Here is a 20,812-nt window from a genome sequence, read left to right as displayed (position 1 = left end):
AGATGCAAACTTTACCTCCAATGATGTATTGAATTTGTCCATTCTTCCAGACGACCAAAATTCTATGATGTCCAGTGTCTGCTATTACCAATCTATTAGAAACATGGTCCACTGTTACTTTGCCAGGAAACAGCAATGGTGAAGGTGGCAATGAATCTTTATAGAGTTTTATTTCAATTTTATTATCTCTGATCTGTCCCCTGTCTTTATAATACTTTAAAGCTATGGAAGTATATAAAAATAATTTATCTTTGTGTCCCTCTCCGATCAAAGAAAACAACATATTTCCACGGGGTCCAAGTATGACCAGAGTTGGCCAGCAGGAAACTTCTAGTTCTTGCCAAAGACTGGCATCTGCATCATTAACCACAGGGTGAGTGATGTTGTATCGAAGAACAGCGCTCTTAATGTTATCCAGGACTTTTTCATTTGGAAATTTAGCTGAGTGAACACCAACAATCAGAAGACCATCTAAATGGGAAAAATTATAAGTTAAACATTAGGAAGTATTAAAGTTTGAATGTCATCATCCATACATTAGGTTATGAGTCATTAATAAACACTACAAGAGTTTTGTTTTGCCTTTTTTTTTTAAAAGGCAGACCTAAAATAGTGTCTTCAACTGCATTTAAACACATGCATAGGGCAGCCCCGGTGGCTCAGCGGTTTAGCGTCGCCTTCAGCCCAGGGTGTGATCCTGAAGACCCGGGATCAAGTCCCACGTCGGGCTCCCTGCATGGGGCCTGCTTCTCCCTCTGCCTGTGTCTCTGACTCTCTCTGTGTCTCTAATAAATAAATAGATAAATCTTAAAAAAAAAATAAACACATGCATAAAAAATTAACATCTAAATCTCGTGACAGTCTTGGTAACTATGTAAAAATATATGTGATCAAAATCATGTGGTTATTTCAGGACTGAACCTCTTTGTGTCTTAATTTTTAAAAAACACATTAATTTCTTATGAAGATACTGAAATATTGTTATTATCCCCTACCTATTATAAGTGCCTTTGAAATATTTTTATTATCCCCTACCTATTATAAGTGCCATTGAAATTCATAGTGACTATGACTATTTTTTGCTAATATTTATCATTATATTATCCTCTTAGATTTTTCTGGCCTACCTACATTACAGATTAATGGAACAAATATAAACAAGATGTTTCTATAATATAAGGTCTTTGATTTATTAAAACTCCTATTATATAGTTCTTAAAACAAGCCTGAATTGTAGATAGCAGAACTGCTAAAAACAAAGAACAAGATACTTCTTTTACCTAATCAACATAGTATGTCAAAAAGATATAGGAAAAAAAGTAAAAAGTGTTTGGATTCAGAGAAAAAACTCAATATTGACTACCAAGGTAACACAGGTAATAATGGCTATGTAAATTATAATTCCCCAACACACTCATCAAAAACCATGCACATCAGCATAAAGAAAAAATAAAACCATGCAAATTGGGGGGTTTAATTTCCTGATAGCTCATTCTTCCATTTGCAACTATTAACTCCCAACAAAACATCACACATGTACACATACCCCTGCCTAATGACCCAGAAAATACACAAAAGCAGGTACATTGCTAACAAGGGGTCAAAACGTGAAGAAGCAAACCCTGAAGGGGAGTTTCCAATGTTTTTTTCCACTTCATGGCTTTACACCGAGGTAGGCCCCAGTCAGGAAGCAATGAGGGTGGTGAAAACAATGGAAACCTCTTTCTGGCCCAAGGAGCCAGCAAGACTGAAGGATGTGGTGGGAACCCCAAAGGGAAGAGAGCTGAGAAGGGGGCTCCCCGTTTCTGAGTATGAACACTATCTTGGCTTAACTCCTAAACTATACACCACTTGTGAGGCAGGCCTGCAAAAACACAGCCAAAGCTTAAAATATGGAGAATTGAATTGCTGAGCTGATGAAAGGAGAGCAGAGCTGATAAAAGAGGAGACAGAACTTAGAACTTAGACATTCAACCAGCAAAGCTGAAGGCCAATGAAAACAAGTGACAGATACCAGCACCAAAATAAAGAAGTATGAATTAGAAGAAAAAGACTTTAAAGGAACTATAACTATGTTCCATGAGGTAAAGAAAAACACACTTGAAATGAATCAAAAGATAGGAAATACAAACAGAAATTATAAAAAAGAACTAAATGAAAATATTTGAATTCAAAAATACCTATTTAAAATAAATTCACTGGATAAACTCAATGGAAATTATCCAATCTAAGGAACACAAAGAAAAAAGACTGAAAAACAAATGAACAAAACCTCAGGGACCTGTGGAACAGTTTCAAAAGATCTAATGTATGTAGATTTGGAATCATAGATGAGGGCAGAAAAAATATTTGATTAATGCCCAAACTTCCAAAATTTGACTGAAGATACAAATTTACAAAATTTAAGAGGTTCAAGAATTGAAGAAATTTACTCCAAATAGGATTAAAAAAAAAGCATGTTAAGACACATCATAAATGAGAGATTAAAAAAAAAAAAAACCCACAAACATTTTGAAAGAAGATACATACAAAAACAACACAATGATCACTGTTTGCTTAGGCACTGGGAAGAAGGGGGGGAGGAGTGGGAAGGATTATACACTTAAAAAATGTGCAGTTTACTGTGTGTCAATTATACAACAATAAAGTTTTCCCCCCCAAAAATCATTAGCTCTGGAGTCCTATTCCTTGTAATCAAATTCTGGCTTTACTACTGGCTGAGTTACTTTGGGCAAGTTACTTAACCTCTCTGGGCATCAGTTTTCTTATTTGTAAAATTGGGAAAATAATAGTAACTGCCTCATAGGTCAGTTTTGAGGATTAAAAGAGATAATCTGTTATAAGGTATTTAGCATAGTACCTAGTATAGTGTGAAAGCTCAAGAAATGTTTACTATCATTTTTACAAGTTGTAAGTTCAAAGATAACCAATAAAAAAAATACAACTTTTTCTAACTAAAGCAATTAGTAAAATAAAATTTGTTGTGTTAAGAAACACAACAAATAAAAGCTAATACATATAATGATTATGCATAATAATGATAAGGAAATATGAATGGTCTTAACTCATCCATTAAAAGAAAAAAGATCTGGATACATTCTGCATATCAGAAATACAACTAAAACAAAGTTAACCAGAAAAGCTAAAAATAAAGGGATAGGCCAATGTGCACCAGGCAAGCAAAAGCAAAACAAAGGTCTTGATCCTAATACTAGACAAGTAGATTTCAAGCCTAAAAGCATTAAATGACAAAGAACCATTTTAATGCAAAAAGCATTCATAACAAGGATAAAACAGTAATGAATATCCATGTACCAAGTAATAAAAGCAACTCAATAAAGCAGAAACACACTACTCTCAGTGTGAACCAGGTCAAGTAGACAAAAAATAATATATAGAAAGCCAAATTAACATAAACAGTGAGGTAGATCTTATTGATACATATCAAACTGTACCATGATAATACATTTTGCTCCTCTCTGAAGTATACACAGAGTATTTAAAAACACCAACCACACAAAGGAAACAAAGAACACACTCTAACCACAATACAGTTGAACTGGATATTAATAACAAAAAACAAAAGGCCCAAACTCATGACTCTGAGATCAAGACCTGAGCTGCAATCAAGAGTCACTCAAACTAATTGAGCCATGGAGGCACCCCAAAAAGTCTTCTGTTTAGAAAAAACACACTATTTCTGTGTTTCTCCTTTATTCTCACAATATGACCACACTCACAACACTTTGACATCCTAAGTATGGGGTTTCCCCCCCAAATTTGGCAATTATCTGTGAAACAGAGTGGGTGTCCTTTGTTTCCATTCTGATACTAACCAGAGTTAGTACAGACGCCATTGGTTAAGGCCTCAATCGCACAAGACAACTCTGCCACTTTAGATGCCAACCACAAGTAATAGGTCCCCAGGTAATCCTCAACTTCTGTTGGACTTGTCAATTGAGAGATTACTTTGACTCTTCACTTGGATTCAATTATTTGCTAGAACAGCTCACAAAACTCAAGGAAACAGTTATGTTTAACAGTTTATTATAAAAAGATATGATAAAGGATGCAGATGAACATCCAAATGACAGAGGACAACTGACAGGACAAGTTCTGAGAGTGGAGGTGGAGCTTCCATGCTCTCACCAAGGCCTCCACTCTCCCAGCACATTCACATGTTTGCCAACTTGGAGGCTCTTGAACTCCGTACCTCTGGGATTTTTATGGAGGCTTCATCACATAAGTATTATAGATCATTAAGTCCATTTCCAGCCCCTTTCCCCCTCTCCGGAAAACGGGGTGTGGGCTGAAAATCCCAAGCTTCTATCATGTATTATTCTTTCCTTCTGGTGACCAGCTCCCATCCAGAAAGCCCACCAAAGGTCCCTTCAGAATGAAACACACTGTTAATCTCCCAGGAAATTCGAAGAGATTCAAGAACTCTGTCAAGAACTGGGGTAAAAAACCAAAACAAAACACACAAAAAACCCCAACAAATATTAAAACAAAAGATAACCTAGTGTTTTCATCACTTAGGAAGTCACAAGAGTTTTAGGACCTCTGTACCAGGAACTCAGGCCAGAGACCAATATATATATTTTCCATTATCTCATAGCTTTTCACTTAGAGATTTAAATATTTTCTATCAACTTGATAGAAAGGTGAGACAGAAGTCAAAATTACAGAATTTCTAAAAAAAATGATAATGAAAATACTATATATCATAATTTACAGGGGTATACTTAATGCACGGACAGAAGAAATTCATAGTCTTAACAAAGTCTTAAACATTTATATAAAAAATTAAAATAATTAACCACCCTGCTATAAAAATCTAGGAAAATATACACACACACAAAACCACACAAAATGACAGCCAAGCAATCTTGAAAAACAAAACCAGAGGTAACACAGTTCCAAACTTCAAGTTATACTACAAAGTGGCAGCAATAAAAACAGTATGGTACTGGCAAAAAAACAGACACAAAGATCAATGGAAAAGGAAACCCAGAAATAAACCCATAATTACATGCTCAATTAATCTTTGACAAAGGAGGAATGACTATACAATGGGGAAAAAACAGTGTCTTCAACAAATGGTGCTGGGAAAACTGGACAGCTACATGCAAAATAATGAAAGTGGACCAGTTTCTTTCACCATACACAAAAATAAACTCAAAATGGATTAAAGACCTAAATGTGAAACCTGAAACCCTAAAAATCCTTGACAAGAACATAGGCAATTGTTAATTTCTCTAACATCAGCCACAGCAATGTTTTTCTAGGTATATCTCCTGAGGCAAGAGAAATAAAAACGAAAATTACTGGTTTGACATCAAAATAAAGTTTCTGCACAGCAAAGGAAATAATCAACAAAATTGAAAGTCAACTTATTGAATGGGAGAAGATATCTGCAAATGATACATCCAATAAACAGGATAAAAAATATAGAAAGAACAAATACAACTCAACACCCGCAAAACAAATAACCCAATTTAAAAATGGGCAGAAGACATGAACATTTTTCCAAAGAAGACATCTAGATAGCCAACAGATACATGAAAAGATGCGCAACATCATTTATCATCGGCGAAATGCAAATCAAAACTACAAAGAGGTATCACCTCATACCTGCCAGAATAGTTAAAATCAATACCACTAGAAACAAATGTTGGTGAGTATGTGGAGAAAAAGGAACCCTCTTGCACTGTTGGTGGCAATGCAAACTGGTGCAGCCACTGTGGAAAACAGTACGGAGGTTCCCTAAAAAATTAAAAATACAACTACCCTACAAGCCAGTAATCACACTACCCAGTATTTACCCCCAAAACACACAAACACTAATTCAAAGGGATATATGCATCCCTGTATTTATTGCAGCATTATTTACAATAGCCAAACTATGGAAGCAGCCCAAATTTCCATAAATGAATGGATAAATATGTAGTATATACATACAATGGAATATTATTCAGCCATAAAAAAGAATGAAATCTTGCCAGTTGCAATATTTAAGAGAGTAAAATGCTAAGTGAAATAAGAGAAAGAAAAATAACATATAATCTCAGTCATATGTGGAATTTGAGACAAATGAGCAAAGGGATAAAAAGGAGAGAAACAAATGAAGAAATAGATTCATAACTATTGAGAACTGATGTTTATCAGAGGGGAGGTGGGTGAAATAGGTGACAGGATTAAAGAGTACACTTATCATAATGAAAATTTAAAAAAAAAATCGAGGAAAACAACAAAACAAACCAAAAGCAAGCACAGGGAAAGAAATGAAAATAAAGCCAAGAATTAATGAGGTGCAAAAAAGAAAAACAAAATCCAACATCTATTCCTGATTAAGAATAACAAAGATATAAATAGAAAATAAATAGGAATTGATGGATATTTTCTTTCCAGAAGAGGTTAAACTTATTCACATTTATTGACACAATTGGTATGTCTGATCTCAATTCTTTCATATTATCCTCTATTGTAATTTATGTATATATATTTGTTTATGTTTCTCTATATGGTGTGTCCTTTTTTGTGAAAAAATTTCTTTGGGAGTAAAATGATGTGATAGATATATACATATAAAATATTATTCAGTCATAAAAATGCATGAAATTTTGCCATTTGCAACAACATGGATGAAGCTAGAGAGTATAATGACAAGTGAAGTAAGTTAACGACAAATATACAATCTCACTCACATGTGGAATTAAGAAACAAATGAGCAAAGGAAAAAAGAGAGAAAGAGACAAACTAAAATACAGACTCTTAACTATAGAGAACAAACTGATGGTTACCAGAGGGGAGCAGAATGGGAGGATGGGTGAAATAGGTAATGGGGCTTAAGAGTACACTTGTCACGATGAACACTATGTATGGAATTGTTGAATCACTATATTGCATACCTGAAACTAACTTACTATATCTTAATTATACTGGAATTAAAATAAAAAACTTAATTAAAAAAATTTCTTTGGACTTTAGGAGGGTTTGTATTTTTATTCTAGTGGTTACCTTTGCCTTAAAGTTTTTTATCACTTTTAAAAGTATCAAACTCTACTTTTCATAACCTTTTATTACCTGGTCAATCTTTTTTTTAGATCTTATTTATTTGAACGAGAGAGAACATGCCAGGGGAGTAGCATTGGGAGAGGGAGAGAGAGAATCTCAAGCAAACTCCATGTTGAGCATGGAGCCGGACACCGGGCTTGATCTCACAATCCTGAGATTCTGAACTGAGGCAAAACCAAGAGTCGGTCACTCAACCATCTGAGACATCCAAACACCCCTGGTCAATCATTTTTAAATGGCATCCTTTAATTCCCACCTGTTACATATACAATAATCAATAGTTTTGTTTCCCATTCTCTCCCTCTTTTTTCCCTCTTTTTAGCTGTATTCTTTCTACCTCTATATGATTTTATATTATTCTTCTACCCACCAGTGACAGATTTATATTTTGCCAATTTAGCTAAAATGGAACCGTTTTCCAGTATTCTATTCCCGGCTTAGTTCTTATCCTCTCCCGTAAGAGAGATTTTATGAGCAAACTCGGAGGTTTAAGAGCAGGTGCCATATTCTCTTTTGCTTGGAGGACTGGTGCAGTGCACCACATGCTACTGCATTTCACACACTTTGTAGCTTATCTGCTGTCTCACCTTGGTGGCTGGTTGTGGGATAGGAGCTATCTATACCCCATAGTTGTACCACAGCTCCTGCCAGATCTCCTCCCTCAGCTTCTCCAACTCCTGCATCAGATGAATGTTTAGCTCCACAGCAAAGGACACCGACTTAATTCTGTTGGTCACCTCACTATTTAGGTTGAAGTTTACCTGGGTTCCAGGTCATGCTTGCAGGTGGCAGTCTGCTCTTGCTCTCCCTTATTTCATATCCATCTTTCCTTTTCAATTGCCAGATCTGCTGACTTCTAGTTGAGGCAGCAGACGCACAAGTAACAGTCACATGTAGACTAGATATACAGCTCCTACAACTATACAAGGTCAAGTGCCTATAATAAATCCTTTATTATTCCTCATCATGAATACACATATATGATATCTTCATCCATCCATCTGGCAGTTTCCTTAGTCACCCCTGGTTAGAAGGTGTTTCTCAAGTAGATTTACCAGAAATTAGATTCACAGGTGCATCTATTCACAGGTGATTCTGAGTTCTTAGACATTCAAAACTGGTTTTCCATAACCCTGACTGAATCTTGAAAGATAGCTGGTGTGATATAATATCCTTGGTTTGTAGTTTCTCTATATAAGATTCTTGAAAATGTACCACTGCCTTGCTCTGTATGTTATTTGTATAAAGTCTGTCCCATCTAATTTACATGCTTCTAAAAGTGATCATTTTTCCTGAAAGCGCTGAAGATAATTTTTAAATATCATTAAAGTGTAATAGTTTCAAGTAGGATACTTCTTGGGCTGTTGCTCTGTGTTAATTTTCCCTGGTATCTGGTAGTTCCTTTCAATATGCAGATTCAAGGTTTCTTTTATTTCTGGAATCCAAGACTGGATTCTAATTTTACATATTAGTTTTAGTTAGTTGTTATGATTTTTGACTTCAGTCTCCAAGCAGTCTTATGTTGGACTCTGTCTTTCTAGTCAATCATTTCCTGTTTTTACTTTTTTTTTTTTTTAGATTATTTTCATTCTCTAAGTTTGTTTTACCTTCTGCTTTACTTCAATGCCCCTTATAACATTTTTATATGAATTCATTGCCCCTTGGGCACCTTGTAATTTAGTCTTTATTTCTTACATATTTCTGATCTTCTTATTTCTTTTCAGAATTCAATCACCACTCATTTCCTACCTCTTTGGGCAGCGGCGGCAGGGGGATGGGGGGTGGGGCACAATTCCCTTCTTAGTTTTCGAAATTCTGATTCAAGATCCTTTTATCATTGCTCCTAAATTATGTCTGAGGATATATAATTCAATATAGAGGAATGTGTTACAGTTTTTGTCAATTCTGTGGATCATTTTTAAGAAGTTAATCTACATTTCAACTCTGAATCACATTTTCAGCTATTTACAGTTTTATATGGATGAGATCTGCTTTTTAATATTCCCACCCATTTTGTGGACAAGGCTCCTAGGTTGAGTGAGAGTGCACTTTTCTGATAGTTCCCTTTTTCTGTGAAGTTTCATTTTTGGATAGCATTGTTGGAAGGAGAGATTGATATATATAACTCTTTGTTTTCTGCAAGATCCTTAACTTTCCCAACTCATTCATTGATTCACTTTAAGTAGAAGTAGTATCTTCAAAGAAAATCACACCTCTGTATCTGATTCCCTACAAGAAGCAATGCTTCTCTGAGGCTTCCGTTCTTAAGCCCCTACTCTTTCAAGGGCTGGTGATATGATCTAAACCTGTGTTCAGTATTTTGCACTTAGTGTTGGAGTTTCTCTTTCTACTGGTAAGGAGGTTACTCTATGCCTCGCCCAAGACCTCTGAGCCACTCTTCTTTTTTTCATGGAGTCTTTTAAGCCTCTCCCATTCCCGTTCTAGCACTTGCAGGCTTGCAGGAAGAGGACTTTTAATGGAATTCAGTTTATTTCTCAACTTACAGATAATTTGAGGGCCATGATATTCTTTGTCTCCTAGTATTACTGAATGAATGATCAAGTGTGGTTTTAGTTACTCTTTTTTGGTTTTACATTTAAAAGGAGAGGAAGAGATAAGTGAAGAGATTCAAAATGAGATGGCTTCCATTCTCCTCCAAACTCAGAAATAGGAGAGATAGATTCCTGTTTTTAACATCAGTTATATTGAGATATAATTTACTTAAATTTTGTCTGATATTTCGTTAACTGAGCAAATAAACTGAATCCTAAAACCAGCCTCTTACTTAACAGAGAAAAATGATATGTATTTCCAATAAGATAAAGAACAAGGCAAAGATGCCCACTGTCTTTACTACTATCAAATAATGAACTGGGAGGGAGTTTTTATTTTTATTTTTTTGGGGGTGGGAGGGAGTTTTTAGCCAACCAAATTAGAGAATAGAAATCAACTACAGACATAAGATTTGGAAAAATTCTTTGCAGATAATATTGCATTTTCGAGAAACCACAGAGAATCAATCATAAAACTAAACCAAGTGGTAAAAGACTCAGAAAGCAGAATATAAAATTAACAGATAAAAACAAACAGTTTTTATGTACCTAGACAATAATCAGTTGGAGTATATAATGGCAGACAAAACCCCACTTACAATAAATAGCTACAAATATGCATGAAAAGATTTTCAATCACACTCTAAAATGCAATTTAAAAATACATCAAGGGGCACCTGGCTGGCTCAGCCATTAGAGCATGCAACTCTTGACCTCAGGACCATAAGTTTGAGTCCCATGTTGGGTGTAGGATTTACTTAAAATATAAATAAAACTACACCAAGATGCAGTTTCTCACCTATTAAATCAGTACAAATTAAAAACCATGTCAATACATTTTACTGGAGCAAGAGTGGGGAAAGCAGCACCCTTCACACCGTCTTAGCAGGAATGCAAACTAGTACAACCAACCCTCCTGGTGCAGAATATGGCAATACCCAGTAAAACTATATCATATGCGTTTAACTTTGACCCAGCAATCCCTCTTCTAGGAACTTACGCTTAAGATATGCCACCAGTGATATAAAGACATATTCACAAAGCTGTTTGTAAGTGCTAAATATTGAAAACAACCTAATGGTCAATACATAGGACAATGACTGAATATTTATTGTTATAAATTACAACACACACACACACACACAAAGAGGTGCTACATAGCTATTAAAAATAATCAGGAAGTTCTCTATATGGAGTGGCTGCCAGGATACATAGCTATATTTAAAAAAGCAAAATGCACAAAAACCTCTAGAGTAAGTCACCATTAGTATTTTTTTTTTTAAAGAGACAATAGAATGGAAGAATGGGATGTAAAGAAAAGGAAAAGGGAAACAGAAGAGATGAGTAGATGGAACTATACTTTCTGTATGGTTCTGACTTTCAGGAGCATATTTAAATTTTATATCTTCAAAACCAAAATTAAAAATATAAACAAATATATCTAGTTGTACTTCAAATGAATAACATAACCTCATGGAGAGTGGGGAGGACTAGTCTAAGTAAATTTTAAATTTAGTTGAGAGTGACCAGAAGCAAAGACATCCCAGTGGCAATAAACACAGGATCTTGGTTTCTCAAAACCATTCCCAATATTTAATACTAAAGGAATCAAAGCTCCCTGGAGAAATGGCTGATTCAGGGAAGCGACTGGGAAAGTACAAGAGGAGCCTTTAAATATTGTGTTGTGACAAGTAAGGAAGGGCTCAAAAAATGATAAGGACATGTCAAAAGGACATCAGTGATAGCCTAAAGAGGATTCCATTTGTCAAAGAGGGACAATATGAACATCTAAAATAATGATGGTGATGATTATAACCCAATAAATTAAGAATTTGTAAGTCAAATATCTATATATTTTACATGTGTGATACATATAGTGTGTATATATATCATAATACATTATTACTTCAAAATATACATATATATATTCCTTCTGATAAACATACCCAACACCTCTTTGAAGAAGTAAAGATTATGGGGAGATGGGAACTGTGAAAAGGTGTTAACTAGATGAAGAGCATAAGGAAGGAGATCCATGGAGAGAAAACAACACATGCAAAAAAGAGTGCATGAACGAAGAGACTGAAATAGCTGACTAAGCACAGACAACGAAGGGGAGTGTGGGTCAAAAAAGAATAAACCTATAGATAGGATCGACCTTGTAAGTCATTTAAAGGATTTTTTTTAGATTATCCTTCAGAGCAATGGAAGTCACATGGAGAATGAAGTGCAAGTCTCACAGATAATTTAAAATAAACTCATGACGTCCCCCTCCAAAGCTGTCCTTTCTATCGTGTTTCCTTCTACTGAATGGCACTAACATCTGTCCAATTATATAAGCCAAAAACCTACCTAGGATATCTCTGTAATAACCAAAGAGCCTTCTTTCACCATCCATATTTAATCCATGACCAAATCCTATTAATCTTATCTCTCTATAACTAGTTTCACGCTATTATCATGTCACACAGGGAGCACAATAGACTTGTCACAGATCTGTTGTATCCACTCTCGTCCACTAATTAGTTATCCACCTGGGAGTGGAACTAATCTTTAAACAAACACAAATCTCATCATGTCACCTCTTCTAGAAAATCTTCCACTGTCCTTTGTATAAAAACCAAATCTCATCTCTCCAGCATGTTCTCTACCCCTTTTCACCCCTCCCCTCAGGGTGTTATAATAACCTGGCCTTCCTTCAGTTCCTCCAGAATATCATTACTCCTCTTGCTTTGATGCTTAACACACAATGCTCCTTCAGCCTGGAAAGGGTGGTTCTTCACCCTTTCTCATCTAGTAAAGCTACACTTCTTTTAGACCTCAAACTCAATTTTTACTCTTAAGAAAGCCTTAATTTCTCCAGATTAAACTCCATTATTTGTTTTCACAGCACCCTATGATTTTCCTTCTTAGCACTAATCAGAAATTATAAAAATATTTGTGAGTATTTGATTATAAGTCTTGCCCCAGTTAACAAGACTGTAATTCCTAATCATTATTTAGGGATAATGCATGTTTTATTTTTCACTAGCACAGTGCTTAGTACATAGTAGAAAATAAAACAATGAATAGTGAAGAAATTCATGTATTTATATAATATATAGACCATATCCTATTGTCTAAATAGAACATATTAATCTACAAAGACAACTGCTAAGTAACGATGCCTCACATTTTTAGTGTCAATCTTAAAATATAGAGATTTTTTAAAAATTTTGCTTTTTCCTGTTAATCGTACACAATAAAAAATAGAATGTAAAAGATTCTTCACTTTATGAATCTTTTGCCAGCACAGGGATCAATAAAATATGGAAGGAAAGGAAGAGACAGAAGGAGGGAGGAAAAGAGGGAGGGAGGAGGGAAGAAGCCATATAAAATAACTGCTTATAAAATATTAGTAATAACAAATTCAAAAAATCATTTTAAAAGCTTCAAAGGTCTTATTTTCAGAGAGATGTAGATATATAGAATTGTACTAGATTACAATTGTATATAGCAATATATACAAAATTGTTATATTTATAATAATATATAGTAGAAAGCATAGTTTAATCACAAACACTATAATAACCTAGTTAAATACAAGGATTGAAAACAGTTGAGTTTTACATGTTACAAAATTATAAATGGAGACATTCTAAATCTAAAAGACAAACATGATACTTTACTAAGCAAGAAAGCATAAGGGTATTCCAAGCAGAGTGATCACTGAGTCAAGTCAAGAGGAACAGTGACCCTGAGGAACTAAGGCTAGAACACCCTGAGGGAAGAAGAGAAGCATATGCAGAGGTAGGAATTTAGGTTTCATACTAAAAAACAATGGAAACATGAAACGATCAGAATCCCTGAACACTAAAGCAAAGAGCCAAACAAATTTGAATTTTTTTTTGGAATTTCAAAAACTTACATTGCCCTGTGTCTCTCCTGAAACATCCTAGAACTAGTCTGTCATAAATGGACCAATATTCCCATCATAATTCAGCTACTTATTTTTTTTAAGATTTTTATTTATTTATGAGAGACACAGAGAGAGAGAGAGAGGCAGAGACACAGGCAGAGGGAGAAGCAGGCTCCATGCAGGGAGTTCAACGTGGGACCCGATCCTGGGTCTCCAGGATCACGCCCTGGGCTGAAGGCACCGCTAAACTGCTGAGCCACCCAGCTGCCCATACTTCATCTATTTAAAAACAAAATAATATATGGACTGCTGCAAAAAAAAATATAAAATGTATGCAGATGAGAATTAACATAGCATGCCTGACTGGTACTCTTTCGAAGGCCTGCTTATATGGCTGGCCTTTGCCTGGATTTCAGGAGGGTTCTCGCCATTCCCTGAACAGATAAGAGCGACTCATTACCTCTAAACTGGTCGTACAAATCATATGGTTTATGCTGAACACTTACTTTCCTTGTGGGACTCTAGAATTTTCCCTACATACCACCAGGCAGAAGCTGCCTATTTAGGCAGTCCCCAATAAAAACCTTGGTTGCTGAGTCTCTAATGAGAGTCCCTGGTAACATTTCAAATGTGCTGTAACAACTCCTTGCTAGGGAATTAAGTTGTTTTGTATGATTCCACTAAGAGAGGAGGAAGCCTATGTTTTGTCTCCTCTGAACTTAGCCTCACCCAAGCATCTTTTCCCTTTGCTGCTTTCACTTTGTATCCTTTAGCTATATCAAGTTAGAGCTGCGAGTCCTCCTAAAGAATTAAGGAACCTGGGGATGGTACTGGGAACTTTGACAATCGAATTATAAATGGACTCACTGAAAGGTTTAGTTTCATTATAAAATTAGAACTGCATTCTAATTTTTTAAAAAGTATAAAACAGAAAAATGTATCTACTACATAGTGAGAGTACCAGCAATTATCCTGTAGTCCCATGGCATTGGGTTAAGTCTGATTTAATCAGGGGCACCTAGGTGGTTCAGTGGTTGAGCATCTGCCTTTGGCTCAGGTCGTGATCCCGGGGTCCTGGGATCTAATCCATCAGGCTCCTCACAGGGAGCCTGCTTCTCCGTCTGCCTATGTCTCTGCCTCTCTCTGTGTCTCTCATAAATAAATAAATAAAATCCTTAAAAAAAAGTCTGATTTAATTATACATTAACATATACCTAGCAGTCACATTTTAAAATATGTCATGTTCCTAATAGATGTTTTCTTATAACTCAAGAGTACCTTTCCTTAATAGCCATTGTGCTAAATTTGGGTATTACATAATAACATACCATTGATGCATCTAGTATAAAAAGACAAATTATAAACTCACGAGTAGAAACAGAAAAAAAAAATCCTAAAACCTGAGGTACCAGTCCGTTTAATGTTAACGTGCTAAATCATTATTAATAACAAGCTTTGGGCACAGCTACATCCTTAAATATCTAAAGACCAGAACCATTCATTACTATTAAATATCTTTTTACTTTGGCTCTGCATTTATAATGTCTCCTGCTATTGTGAAAATGATACTGGTCACCATTACAAATTTGATTTTAAAGGCTGTTTTACAAAGGAAAGAGACTGGGTATTAATTTGGATCATTTTCAGGCTGTTTTAGAATTAATAAGCACTTCCTCACTTAGCTGAGCATTTCTGGCTGATAAAATGAACTGAATATTCCAAGGAATTTAAAATAGGCTGCTGAATGTCACTTCAAGAACTATTAACATTGCTGCAAAAACGTTCAGAAACATAGTAGATAGTAATGATACAAGATACATTGCTGTAAGAAAGCAAAATAACTTAGTGACAGCTTATTGAACTTTTATGTGATAATCTCTGGGTATACCTGCTTTTGTGTATATGAATTGAATGTATATTTTTAAAAATATAAAATATTTCTATTTTACCAGCATTACCAAACGATTAAGTTAACTGACCATATTTAAGATAATCTCCAGAAGACTGTAGTTGGTTAACTTAATTGGTTAATCCCACACGTGAAGCAAATTTAAGAACTTCTTGAAATGGGTCCTTGTAATATAAAAATATTTCTATGTTTCCAGCTTTTTCATAAAGTAGCACATTACTGAAATAATGTTTCCTTGACGTTATAGTGTTGAGATCACTTCAAGTATCTTACTTCTCAAAAGTGTATTTGTATGTAAAATAGTTTTTTGTCACAATTTGCTGTAACAAATCAAAAACAACCTTAAATATCTCTCTGTATCTTCAATGGAAGACAAAGGCTAAGCTATTAAGAAATGTTCATTCTTAATAACAAAACCTTTCACAACTGGTCAGAACCTAACCCACCTACCCAGAAGTCGCTACAATGCTGCCACACTGAACCCTAACCCTAACCTCTCCCCAAGAAGCCTACTCTTCCATGCTTCCCTGCTTATTTACCTGTCACTTCCTCAGCCAGCTTCCTCCAGCTCCCTTTTCATTTTCAGCCATACTCCTGTTCATTTTTCAAGTTCCAGCTTAACTTTCCCCCTCTGAGAAATCTTTTCCAATGCTTCTAGGCAAAGTGAATTCCTCCTTTCTTCAAGTTCCATAATGCTTTTTATTCAACTCCTGTTACATATTTCCTCGGCAGTTCAGAGTACCCTGCACATACTACATGTTCAATAAATGCACTTACTTACATGAGCTTGACCAAGACACATAGGCATCCAAAACCAGGAGGTAATGAGATACTCTTATTTCTCAAATTAATACAGATAAATTTATGAAAACATGACTTAGCTACCAGGAATACCGGAGTTCTTGATAAATCTCACTGGCAATTTCAAGAGAGAATGTATTACAATTTACAAGCATCAGGGGTTCTACTCGTACTGAAGATTTTAATCTATTACCCCTTTTTAAAAATTACTCCTTTTTAAAAACTAAGTTATCTTTCAATGCTCCATTCTCATTTTTACTCTAAGATCATTGATCCCCTCTTCTTTTTATCACTCCAACTGTGGAGCTTCAATTCATTTAAGACTAATTAAATGGAACCTTTAATTAGTTGCATTCACCCCATATGCTCTCCTTTTCAGAAAGAAAACAAGAGAAAAAAGATCTGAAAATATTTCAAAGTTCTAAAGCAAATACTAAGTAATCTCTTACATCTTCAGAATTTGTAATACCATAAAAGAGGATTTCCTAGTGTGCTTTGGAAAACATTAACCTTTCTAAATCATTTTTTAATAAAGCAGGGTCACAGAAAAAGTATCTGCTATAATATTTGGCATTCCACTGTAGTTCATGTCATCTGAAATTAAAGGAAGCCTAATCACATTTCCTAATAAGAACTTCAAACCTTTATATCTTAGTGAGAAGAGTGTAAGATTAGAGTCACAAGTTTCATTTTCTCATAGAAAAAATTTAGGTAAGTCTAAATATACAAAATGAACTTTTAAAAATACTCGATCATAAGAAAGTAAATTATGTCCTTAACCTTAGGGAAAAAATGTACTAAATGCTGGTTCTTTAGGAAGGCAAACCATTATCACTAAGCTTAACTCTTCATGAGAAGGTACATGAAGTCCTTAAATCATAGATTACAAATTACTTTTAGAATCATTGAAGTCTTGCCAAATGTTCATTTTCCTATGAGCAAATGAGTCAGCTACTCCTCCAGTGCCTATGCCAGGACAGTCTGTTAGAAACCAATTAAAGGGCAGATACCTTCATCAGAGTATGTGTGTTCTAATGTATGAAGATCAGGCAATAGGTGAATACAGTTTATGCAGCAGTAGGTGAAGAAATCAAGGATGACTACTTTTCCACACAGATCCTTGTAGACAGAAAGAGGCTCTTCTGTGTTCAGCCATTCTAATCCTGAAATTTACACAAAATAAATTATCATGATTAAAGGAAAAGGCAAGGATAATCATCTAAAACTTTCCATTGAAATGTATGTAAACCAGTATTACTTCTAAGGAAGGGATAAGGGGTTGGGGTAAAATGGGAAAGATGCTATTATGGGGCAGTATGCAAATATAGTAAAAAAAAAAAAAGTGACTAGATTCTTTGAGAAATAGTGAAATAGTCTGTGTGTGAAAGAAAGCAAGATCCAACACATTTAGGAAAAAACAAGAGTAAATATCAGATATTAAGAGGACACAATCAGGTTCAAATGAGCTTTGAGAATGAAACTCAATCTTAAGAATTTCGAGACAGGACTAAACTCAAAAAGGAGCAAAGTGTTAAAATATAAACATACAAAATGCCTAAGCCAATTTCATAAGAACTAAAGTGCTCTGGATTTGAATAAGACGTTAAATACAAAATACTTTAAATGCAAAGTTAAGCAAAATGCACTATTATAGATTTCATGGAAGCAACATTAATATTGATGAAGAATGTATTCCCTTCCCTCCAAAGAAAAATGGAATCTCATTAATCTGTACTTTTGTAAATCAGAATTTATAATTACTTGAGCATGACTTACAATTTAAACTATGCACTATAAAGATTTTTCTTAAAAATTTAAAGTACAGTATCTCTATTTACCAATTTAGAAAAACAAAGATAATGAGTTTATTATTTATAAGTAAATGCAGCCACTAAATTATATCTCAAAGTGAGTATTTGGAAACAGTTTATAGAAATTGAAAGCCACAGTTGGGTGGAATTAAGTGAATAATAACAGTTAATGACTAATAACAGTCACTGGAGTTACTCAAAACAAAATTCTAGGGCAGCCCGGGTGGCTCAGCGGTTAGTGCCGCCTTCAGCCCACGGCAGAAGATCCTGGAGACCAGGGATCAAGTCCCATGTTGGGCTCCCTGCATGGAGCCTGCTTCTCCCTCTGCCTGTGTCTCTGCCCCCTCTCTCTCCTTCTGTGTCTCTCATGAATAAATAAAATCTTTTAAAAACAAAACAAAATTCTAAAAAAAATTAATATCTGCAAATCAAACTAGCATTTCTGCCTTAATTAGTCCCACCTAGTAAGGTTTTAGGGTAGAGTGAACTCTTAATTATGCATTTTAATAAAGTGTTCATTGTATACCAGATCGACTATATAAAACTTCAAACTAATGTATATTTCATATTTTAATTGCAAAATATTTATGAATCGGTCTTTTAAATGTATTTTCTGTAAAAGGTCAAATGTGACTTAGACTGGAGGATAAAGAAAGTATTATTACATGTCAGTTATTGGGCTTACCAGGCTTAATAATAATAATAGTAATAAATTTTACAATAACAATAATCACAATGAAAATAATTTTAAAAAGCCATCAACATTTATTGAGATATCACACAAACTAAGAACTTTAGCTATATTACCTTTAATCCACATAATTAACCTAAAAGCTAAATACTGGTTCAATTTTATAAGGAAGTCATATAAGGCTTGGAAAAATCAAGTCCCTTGCTCATGCAACTAACAAATGAACTAGGATTTCATCCCAGATCTGTCTGAAATCATCCTTTATACCACAGTTTCCCATAAACATATCTCTTTGAAGAAATGAACAAAGTACACTGTTTGAGACAGAGTATGTTTATGACTTCTTGATTCTAGTTTACCGATCATGAAACCAAGAAGAAACTGGTTATCTAGTATTCTGAGCTCAATAATCAGATCCAGCAGAAAATCTGACTACGTCAGATACGAAGCCCGAATATTTTGCTGTATTATTTATGAGTCACTAAGGTCCTATCTCCTGGTAATAAAATACACCCACTGCGAATATAAACAACACTAGAAAATAAACACACTGTCCCCAAACCTAGGGGGTCTCCTGCCACTTTCTAACACTATGTTATGTAACTAACTTCTTACAAAGTTTTTTAAAAAATATGCGCATATGTGTCTCATCTCTTAGTGTCTTTGACGGGATAAGCAGTCTTGCACCTGATTCTCCTGCCATCACCCCCCCAACACACACACACACAATATTTCAAATTCTGTAGAGGGTTAGTAACGGGGGAAGAAAAAAAAAAAAGCATGTTGGAAGGTGGGAGCAAAAGGCTTGGAAAGCCACACAGGACTGTTGTGAAAGGCAAGGTTCTGCTGAGATACTGACCCCGGCCATACCCAACCCATTAACTATACATGTGGTTTCAGTGTCCGCCCAGGAGACCTGCCAACACCAACAAAACAAGGCCAGTCCCAACCAAAGAAGGCAAAGTACGGCTTCGGCTCCGTTATCAACGGCAAGATGTGCTTTCCCAAAGAGCGCTACTGGGAATATCAGCTCCCGGGTGTCCAAACACTCGGCTGGCATTCAAACCCTGGAGATAGGCTGTAATCAATTCAATTTCAAAAAAGAAAAAAAAAAAAAAGAAAAGAAAAAAAATGACAACAGAGTTCAAAGACCCTGAACGGAGAACGGTTCACAGCTGACACACGCGCCGGTCCGGGGGCTCCGGGTCATCCGGCTCGGGCAGTTACCCAGCCTTCCTGTGCCTCAGTTTCCCCCACGATCACACAGATACCACCTGGAGGGGGGGTAGGGGAGGAGTAAATACGAGAGGCCCCGTTGGTGTCGACGTCTGTGGGCAGCACACAGCGGGCCGCGAACGCGGGCAGGACGCGCAGAGGATGGGAAGGGCGGGGCAGGCATGGAAGGTCCGCTGGGCTCCCACGGGCCCCGGGCGGACGCGGAGGCGCACGTCGCCGCGCCCCGGGGGGCCACCTCTGGGACCCGGGGAAGCCGCAGGGGGCAGGCGAGGCGCCCGGGCCGCGCGGTCGCACCCCCCGCCTCAGGGGAGGGCGGCGGCCCCGAGCGAGGGGAGGTTCCCGCAGGGGTCCCCACCCCGCAGCCTGCCCCTCACCTTCCGGAAACTCGGGCACTGCCAAGTCCTGCTCCCAGCCGTCCACCTTCTGCAGATACTGGTAGACCAGGCTGTCCTTCTCCTCCTGCGTGACGGCGTCGAGCAGGGCGTACTCCAGCGAGGTCTGCGCCGGCAGCAGGCCCGCGAGGCTGCAGCCCCGGGCTCTGGGGGCCGCCATGTTCTCTCCGGACAGTCCACAGGCGGCCGCGGGGGCCCGCGGGAGGGTCTCGTGTGGGGCGAGAGGAAGCAATGGCCGGCCTTCCGTTTCACAACGGCACATTCACCTCACCCTCCGCCAGCCCCGCACTCCACGCACACGACACCTTTTCCTTTTCCGTGACCGTGCATTCCAGGGCTCAGGCACAAACCGCTGGAATTCCGGGGCCCGCAATTTTTACCACCGGCCCCAACCACCCCGCCCCTTCCAGAGCGTTTCCCCGGCTCGGCTGGACATTCGGAGCGC

At 36.7% G+C, this 20,812-nt stretch overlaps 1 protein-coding gene across 9 annotated transcripts in view; it reads right to left on the bottom strand.

Moving 5' to 3' along the window:
• The window catches only part of NHLRC2 (NHL repeat containing 2), a 65,013-nt gene extending 44,225 nt beyond the window's left edge, over positions 1 to 20,788 (bottom strand). For 8 of the 9 annotated variants that reach the window (XR_007406714.1, XM_049103101.1, XM_035708159.2 and 5 more), the window contains exons 1-3: positions 20,350 to 20,788; positions 17,248 to 17,400; positions 16 to 471 (exon numbers count right to left, since the gene is read on the bottom strand). Coding sequence is in view for 8 of the 9 variants with exons in the window: in XM_049103101.1 (XP_048959058.1) it covers positions 16 to 471; positions 17,248 to 17,400; positions 20,350 to 20,629 (889 nt within the window). In the remaining variant the exon portion in view is untranslated. The remainder of the gene's footprint in view (positions 1 to 15; positions 472 to 17,247; positions 17,401 to 20,349) is intronic. The other variant, XM_035708161.2, reaches the window with a different exon arrangement.
• Positions 20,789 to 20,812: the final 24 nt, after the last annotated feature.

Source organism: Canis lupus, chromosome 28, assembly GCF_003254725.2.
Source record: "Canis lupus dingo isolate Sandy chromosome 28, ASM325472v2, whole genome shotgun sequence".
NCBI classification, from domain to species: Eukaryota; Metazoa; Chordata; class Mammalia; order Carnivora; family Canidae; genus Canis; species Canis lupus.
Note: the sequence above shows the minus strand (reverse complement) of the source record. Positions and strands in the feature narration are given on the sequence as shown.